Below are 8,554 nucleotides of genomic sequence, written 5' to 3' on the forward strand. Positions count from 1 at the left end.
TGCGAATAAACGGGTTCCCTAAGGTATACGCCAACGGTGTCTAGCGTTTGGCCTTGGGCTTTGTTAATAGTCATTGCAAAGCACAACCTTATTGGAAATTGTACCCGTTTGAATGGAACCGTAACTCGCTCATCACTTGAAGGTTGTAAAGGAATTCTGTGGATAAAGACCTGCTTACCAGCAAAATCTCCGAAGGTAATCTCAGCGTTTATGACATTTCTTTCCAAGTTTTTGCAAATTAATCTGGTCCCGTTGCATAGCCCCTCTGTTGGGTTTAAGTTTCTTAACATTATTATGGGTGAGTTAATCTTTAGTTTAAGTTTATGAGGTGGCATACCATTTGGTGTGAGTGAATGTAGGAGGTCCTCATATTGACTTTGGTCATTTGGGTCTGTAGTCTCATCAAAGCTAACATACTCGCTCTCTTCGCCTGGGAATCTTTCAATTAAAATATTGTTGATGTCGTCGACAAAAGTGTTTTTAGTGGTTAAAATGGCACGATTTAAAGTTGATTGAGTGGTTTTTGACTCGAGATGAATATTTGGATAAACGTAATCTATGAGGGCATTTAATGAGTTATCAGTTTGAGAAGTCTGAATGAGCATCGAAGGGGGAATTTTTACACTAGGTGAAGTGTTTGTACCATTGCCAATGTCTAGAAGGAATTTGGTGAAAAAAGGATCTAGTTTTGCTCGCATGTTTGCTTCAAGGCGTAGTATAGTGAGTGACGGCTACAACAAAGATGTAGTTAAACAAGCAGCTAACGTTTCTATTTTAGTTCCTTTAGCTACAACCGGTAGTGTTTGCCTAAAATCTCCACCAAGAACAACAACCTTACCTCCAAAAAGTGCTTGGTTGTCCATAAGATCCTGTAGAAGATCATTTAAAGCTTCGATAGCAAATCTTTTCACCATTGGGGCTTCATCCCAAATTATTAACTTACATTCTTTAACTAAATTTGCTAAACTACTTTGTTTGCTAACCCTACAAACTGTTCCCTCACGTAAGTCCAACGGAATTTTGAATCTTGAATGAGCGGTTCTACCGCCAGGTAATATAGATGCAGCTATGCCTGATGTAGCAGTGGCTAGTGCAATATGACCGCCTGACCTAACTTTTGCTAGCAGGGCTCTATACAAGTAAGTTTTACCCGTACAGCCTGGGCCATCTACGAAGAAAGCACCGCTTTCGTTGGAGTTAACTTTGTTAATGATTGTTTCAAATGCGATTCTCTGTTTCTCGTTAAGGCTCGATATTGCATCTAAATCTTTCTCTAAGACGACTATGCTTTTCTCAGCGCTAATCTCCCTTGTTTGATCCTCAATGTCTGCATATAAGAGATCCCGGGGAATAAGATTGAAATCGTGAATGTTCTTACCCATGGATTGCAAAAAACCATTGATTTTTCGTAATGCAGTTGTTATTGCCACTCTGCGTGTCATGTGGTGGCATGTTATAAAATCCTCAACAAAATGGTTCTCGAAAGACAACCATAGTTTTTGAGGATTATTTGGACATGAATATATGAGTATTGTGGCAAGAAGCCTCCTAAGTTCGTAAGGCATGCGGAAAACAGAAGCTTCTTGTAGACATAAATATTGACTATTATCGTCAGCCAGATAACCACGCAGCATTAATGCCTCTCGAAAAGTAGGAGCCTTTACTCCATCACACATTTTTAAGTCATCAAATGATGTAGGACAACGAACCTTTGATAGGAGTATCCACAAGTAATACCTCTCGCCCTCACTTGGATGAGCAAGTACGATACGTCCTATAGATTTCCCAAGTTTCCTATATTTCCAGTATCTTTTGTCCTGCATCCAAACGAAATGATCCGGGAACTGAGAGTAGGTCAACTTTAGTTGTTGTGCTACTGGATCAGTTTTGTTCATATAAAAGAATTCAGTTAACATGGTTTTTCGTTGAGCCGGATTCTGGAGCACATTGTGTAACCTATCTTTCTTTTTAAAGGTGAGGGGCTGATAGTTTTCCACATGTAGTTGTAAATGTATAACAGCCGGCTTTATTTCGCTCAATGGAAATCTAAAGATTCTCCATGCCGCCTCAGGAGGTGAGACCTGTTATAGAATAGAACCCCAATGAACCTATAACCCTAACGGACTCAAGCCCACTATCGGGTTGGGCCACAACCTATTATTTAACACTCCCCGCAGTCCGAGCGGCGAAATCGCGAAAGCTCAGACCGGAAGAAAACGCTAATATTGAAAAAAGCCTAGCAAATAAACAAAGAAAAGTAACTTCTTTTTTTTTTTTTCTCTTGTTTGATGCGCCGAGTAGACATATATTCGCGGATGTGGTTGCATATTGCTTGACTGCGTATACCTTTTCCGTAGCGTTTTTTTTCTTTTACGTCGTGGCTTGCTTTGCCTAAGGATTGAGCAGGACTTGAGCATAGAACTTTGTCGACGATAACAGTCATCTTCAACGCTGCAAATGAGAGTTTTGACTATATTCTCTTTTTTTGTGGTTTTTTTTTATTCCTCTTTTTTTTCGGGGTTTGGAACCTAGTCTAGCTAAGCGGCTCATCCCCACGCTGATTATTGATCGAAAAAAAAAATTGAGGATAACATAAATTAAAACTCATAACAATAATAAACTATCTAAACATAGGCGGTTTTTTTTTTTTTTTTTTTAACGGCAAAATTGCATCAGTCCGGACCGAAGCCTAGTCATCATTTGCACACACACACGTTCGGGCAGGAAACCCGAACCACGATCACATGGATCCGAACCCTAAACCATCCGAGGGGCAGGCGGGCCGGACCATAGTCCCGGATCGGGTCGGTAAAACCTTCCCTTTGGGCTGACCTCAATGGAGCCTATTTCAGTCCATGTTTAATTTGGTTATTCAGAAGCCAGGTTCGAACCCTGGACCTCTTACCCGGCGAGGGTGTTAAACACCACCGCGATACCACTCAGGCAAATGCCTCGGTGGTTAAACATAGGCGGTTTAATTTATACGAGTAATATATTTATTAATTTTCCAATAGATGAAGAATTAAAAGGGAGAAATATTAAAAAGAAAAGAAAGAGATGGGATGAGATGAGTGGCTACATATGACTGTAATCGATAGTATTGTGATTTGGTAACATGTATGCTACGTGTCTGATTTGGTACATAAACGATAAAACAAAAATATGTTGAGGTAGAAAGAAAGTAACAAAGCATTGATTTTTTTTTTAATTGCTTTACTTTGAAAGAAAATTTGTGAGAAGACAATCGGATAACGAGAGCGAACGTGCACAATGATTATTGCCAGGCACGTAAAAGATAAAATATAGATTAATCAACATGACAACTTTTAAGATGTAGATTAGGATTGAACGGAAGATTCGGTGTATTGGTATTTAGGAACAAGAATCAAGAAGGATAAAAAGAAAAGAGAAACAAGAAGGGTGTTGATTTACAGCCGAAGGTATTGACGGGTGGTGTAGAGCTGGCGGCTCATGGCGGCCGATTAGGTCACAAACCTAAGCTCTGATTACCATGTTAAACATTGTAAACCCCATGATTATTATTCAACACTCATACGATATTTATAGTACATAAGAACCCTAATAAACCTATAACCCTAACGGACTCAAGCCCACTATCGGGTTGGGCAACAACCTATTATCTAACAAGACCCACCTACCTGACTGATATTGATCTATTTCGTCAATCATCGTAGATTCTTTACTAGGCAATACAGGGAAGGTTATTCTGTCACAACCTTTGAATATGTGCTTGTATATATATTTGACAGCCTTTATTGTTGAACAAATTTCTACATTGATATGACAATCATATTTGACAAGAAGGTAAGGATTATATGGTACGACCCATCCGTTATCAATTTTAGCACCCCTAACATTCACTGTAACTTTATTGTTTCGTCTGCGGTAGATAGGATATGCATCTGTTGTCTGTATTGTTTCATTAGAATACGCTTTTGGAAATGAATTGTTGCATTTTCCATCCTTTTTCATGCAAACGTTTGTTGGGTTTTTGTTGCCACACGGTCCATGAAGCATATGCTTGATCACCATATTGTGTAAGTGAGAATTGTGGGCTTTATTTGGTATCTCAGCACATACGATCTGGTCATACTCCTCTGGTTTATACATTTTAAATTCAGCTTTCAATATGATCAAGATATGCACATGTGGAAGCCCTTTCTTTTGAATTTCTATCATGTAAGTGTAGGCTGCCACCTCACCAAATATACTCTTTTCAAAGAGTTCCTCCATTATCTGTTTCATTTTTGAATGGAAGACTCTAGCATTCAAGTCTGCACCATTTTGTGACTCTTCTTGTTCAATAAGATGATCTTTTATTTCTTGCCAATTAGGATTACATGTGTTAGTGCATATTTTGTAATCCCTAGTTCCATGAATTTTAACGTTTTATTCGATCATGTTGTAACCTGTAATATTGTTAAACGTTGATTGTCGATGTGTTATTTTATATTTGTAAACGTTTAAATATAATTCGTAATATTACTCGACAGTCAGCCGACTGACATAGTCAGTCGACCGACTGTCATCCACAGTCGACCGACATAGGAACTGAGGTATTTAAGCCAAGTTAATCTTCATTATCTTGGTTAATCACTCTCTGCATTTTTTCACACATACAAACAGTTCCAGGTCGAGTCTCTCTCAACCTTCATGTCCAAATATCACAGAATGTCAGTCTAGGCTTCGTGTTTATCAAGATCTAATCTTGGTTTGACTTGTACGAACCCAAAAACCCATAGATATTTGTTTAAGCTCGTTCTAGTGTTATTCCGCCTCTAGATCGTGTTAGGTTGATTCTAAGATCCTCATTACAGCATCTATAAAGTGGTATCAGAGCGACGGCTTGCTGAATCAATTGTTTTAAACGAGTTCTTGGTATATTTTTGGGTAAAAATTGGTTTTGGATTGAATTTTGTATACTTTTATGTTAAACCTTTGGTTTTAATTGCTTTAGAGTGTTTGCAGAAGTCATTCTAAGTTGTTTAAGGTGTTGGTCAGTAGTTTTAGTTCGAAAATTGAGCTTGAAATCGTTTAGTCAAAAACCTGATTTTTGGATTCTAGCTCTGAAAGAAAGTACAGTCGACCGACTTAGGAGCCAATCGACCGATTTTCATGTATTTCGACCGATTGTCATTAGTTCGACCGATTGTCTTTAAACCGACCGACATATGCTAAACCGACCGACTTAAATGCTAAACCGACCGACTTAAGTTCTAAACCGACCGATTGAAGGAACATCGACCGATTGAGAAAAGTACTACCATTTGACTAAATGTAAACAGAACTTCGACCGATTAACCTTTGACAATCGACCGACTGTACCTGTTCATCGACCGACTATCACCAACAGTCGACCGACTTTGGATCAGATTCAATCTTAATTAATTTTAACGATGTCTGATCAGGCAATGGCAATTACTTCCGGCGTTCAAAATATTTTACTATCTGATAGTGAATCAGGCAGTGCCAATCGTGCTCCTAGACTTGATAATACAAATGATTACATTAGATGGAGGTCTAGGTTTATGAATTACATTAGAGGCCTTGATCCTAGAATGTGGGATTTGATACAACATGAATATAAAGAGCCTTTAGGTACTGATGGTAATAGTAAAAAGTATGAAGATTATAGCGTGACAGAAAAAGAAACATATGCCTTAGAATGTAGATGTTATGCTCAATTGACTCAGGGTTTAGATGGTGATATTTATCATCAATATCAAATGCACTTAACATCATATTCTCTTTAGAATGCTATTAAGATAGGTGTAGAAGGAAATAAGGCGTATCGTGAAAAGAAAGCCAGAGTAATCAAAAGTGAATGGAAAAGGTTTGCTGCTCTAAGTCATGAAATGTTAGAGGAGACAATCATTCGTTATCGTCATCTTGTTTCTGAATTGGGTAACTTAGGTGTAGAAGTTACAGAACAGAAAGCTATCAAACAATTAACAGATGGTTTACCACACAAGTGGGATGCGTTTATTGAACAGATAGAAGACAGAGCTTCGTCTGCTGGTGAATCACTGACCCTAGATAAATTCACATTAAAATTGATGGTAAAGGACTTGGACATGGAAACCAAGAAGAAACGTCTTGAGGGTCAGCAGAGTCCTATAATTTACAAAGCTGGTACTTCTGGATTGAGCAATGTTCATGCTCCCTTACAAACAGCGTTTGTTTCTAGTGATAGTGCTATAAATAGATCACAACCTGCTCAAAATGTGATGTTTCAAACCCAAGTAAATAAGCCTATTAGTACAAATCAGTCCACCATTAGACAGGAGCCAAAAACTGTAGTTCTCAAACTGAGAATTTAAGAACTAGGCCCCTTTCAGTTGTAGATGAAGATATGGCTTTAGTTGCTTTGATAGTTAATTCTTATAATGAAATGGTTGGTGGTTAAATTGGTAATGCTCATTTAGAAGCAGAAGATTATGAGCAGATTGACGAGGATGAACTTGAAAAGATGGATATCCTCTGGGCTATGGGTAGTGTGATTAGACGAGCGAAGAAATTTCTGAAAAGGACAGGTCAACAGAGCTTAGGTGTTACTAGAGATACTAAGTTAGGTTTTGATATGTCAAAAGTGAGATGTTTTAATTGCAATGAGTTAGGACACTTCAAAAGAACATGTACCAGGCCACATAAAACTAGTTTTCACAACCCATTTCACAATCAGTATAATAAGACAAAGGTTAATGTGCCAGTTGAAACAACGAGCAGTGATACTATCAGAAATGATAAAGCAAAAGGCTTAATTGCAACATATTCAGACGAAGGTTGTGATTGGACAGTATTTGCTGATGATGAAAATCATGCTAACGTTGTTAGAATGCCTAAGACCGAAGAAGAAACTGAAAGTGAGAAACAAGAGAGAGAGAAAGCTGGTTGTGTTGGTACTGCGAATGAATGCATGTGTTACATCTGCAAGATGGAAGCAAGAATTGAGCGAACTTATGCAATGATCAGATATGTTAGAAGAGGTGTTCTTAACAAGAGAGTGTATGAGAAGTTCAAGTACGCAATGCACAATGATGGCGATGTATGGACTGATTACAGTAGTTCGTCTTCATCAGATGGAGAAACTATTGTGGTAGATGATGTCAAGACTTCAGTTGAGTTGAATAATTCTGACTGTTCCAGTTCTAGTTCAGAATCTGAACCTGAATCAGAGACTGAAGAAAAGGAATATGCATTCATGGCAAACACATCAAGTGACTCTAAGGTACAAACTGAATTTCCTTTGGTATGTAACGATTGTGCTGATCATAAGTTAGAAATTGCTAAACTTGAATCCATAGTTTCTAAACTGAATGATATCCCCTTAGGATATATCTACTGTCCTAAAGTAAAACAGGAACTTAGGATTGTTAAAGCAGCTTATCTTGAGGTAAAAGGCCTATACGAGACTAATTTAACTCAGTTTAACAATAAAAAGGAATTCAGGGAGACAATCAAAACTCTAGAAAATCAAGTTCATGATTTAAGAGCTACAATTTCAGGTGACCAAAAGGCCATAATGATGTACTTAAATCAACTTGAATGTGCTAAGAGAGAAAAGGAAGAGTTTAAGATTAAGTATGAGTCAGAAAAGGCTAGAAATGACACTTGGCAGCGAATGTCATATGTCATTGACTATACTGTCTATAACAAGAATGATGGTAAAAAGGGTTTAGGTTATAAAGAGTGTCCTCCTCCTCTTAGGAATGAGTACATTAATAAACCTTCTGATTCTTGCCTTAGTGAAATCCTAAGTGTTAAGCCTGTAGAGAATGAAAAACCAGACAGCACTAAGCCGGCTGTTGAAGGCTTAGCTGAGGACAGTAAATCTGATTCAGAGTATGAAAAAGTTTCTGAGTTTGTGACACCAAAATCCAAACCAATCACTATCCTGAAAAATCCATTGAATGATAGTAAGGCTAGTGAAAGCGGACAACCCACACCTAGAAAACAAGTAAACTCTAGGAACTCTAATGGAAAGAAAATATTTCAGACACCTATCAAGTATCAGCAGGGACTCAACCTAGATAAAGAATATGTTCTTACACAAGCACCTGAAGAACTATTTAATAAAAGGAGCCCTAATACTAACAATGTGCCTAAATATGTGCATCCTAACCGTCGACCAGGCTTGAAACATCATGTTGAGAAGCCTATGTCACCCAAGAAACAGTTTTTTCCCAATAAGAATCTGAGTTCAAAAGCACGTACTCAAGAAACTCAAAACTGTAATAAATGTAGGAAAATGGGTCATTGTGTTGCTAACTGTCAACAGGGTTGGGAAACACCAAACAAAAAATCTGACACTGAAACAAAAACTACACACTATGCTTCTAGTTCCAGTTCCATAGGTACTTCAAGTAATAGTTCAAAAAGTTTTTATAGACCAAAGTCAAATTCTATTGCTAATTCATCCACAAGGGTACAGTCAGGTGTGAATAAAAATTTTCAAACGAATGACTATTATGAGAAATCTGTTGGTAAACGTACCGTTTGGAAGCCTAAAACAGAGATAAAGGTTGTTGACAAG

General features: G+C 37.9%; 1 protein-coding gene across 1 annotated transcript; it reads right to left on the reverse strand.

The window, feature by feature from the left end:
* Positions 1 to 731: 731 nt before the first annotated feature.
* Positions 732 to 4,254, reverse strand: LOC139868577 (uncharacterized). Its single transcript, XM_071856913.1, has 4 exons — positions 3,660 to 4,254; positions 2,347 to 2,451; positions 2,167 to 2,219; positions 732 to 2,081 (listed from the first exon to the last, which is right to left on the reverse strand). The coding sequence occupies exons 1-4, from the start codon at positions 4,252 to 4,254 to the stop codon at positions 732 to 734; spliced, it is 2,103 nt and encodes a 700-aa protein (XP_071713014.1).
* Between the last annotated feature and the right edge of the window lie 4,300 nt (positions 4,255 to 8,554).

Source organism: Rutidosis leptorrhynchoides, chromosome 9, assembly GCF_046630445.1.
Source record: "Rutidosis leptorrhynchoides isolate AG116_Rl617_1_P2 chromosome 9, CSIRO_AGI_Rlap_v1, whole genome shotgun sequence".
Lineage (NCBI taxonomy): Eukaryota > Viridiplantae > Streptophyta > Magnoliopsida > Asterales > Asteraceae > Rutidosis > Rutidosis leptorrhynchoides.

What these genes read in the sequence shown, in the direction of transcription:
- LOC139868577 (XM_071856913.1), bottom strand. Translation starts at nt 4,254, where the DNA reads ATGGAGGAACTCTTTGAAAAGAGTATATTTGGTGAGGTGGCAGCCTAC. An exon ending in AATAGATCAATATCAGTCAG is followed by an intron (nt 2,452 to 3,659) that starts GTAGGTGGGTCT and finishes TCTCATTTGCAG; the next exon opens with CGTTGAAGATGACTGTTATC. An exon ending in CCGCTCGGACTGCGGGGAGT is followed by an intron (nt 2,082 to 2,166) that starts GTTAAATAATAG and finishes ATTCTATAACAG; the next exon opens with GTCTCACCTCCTGAGGCGGC.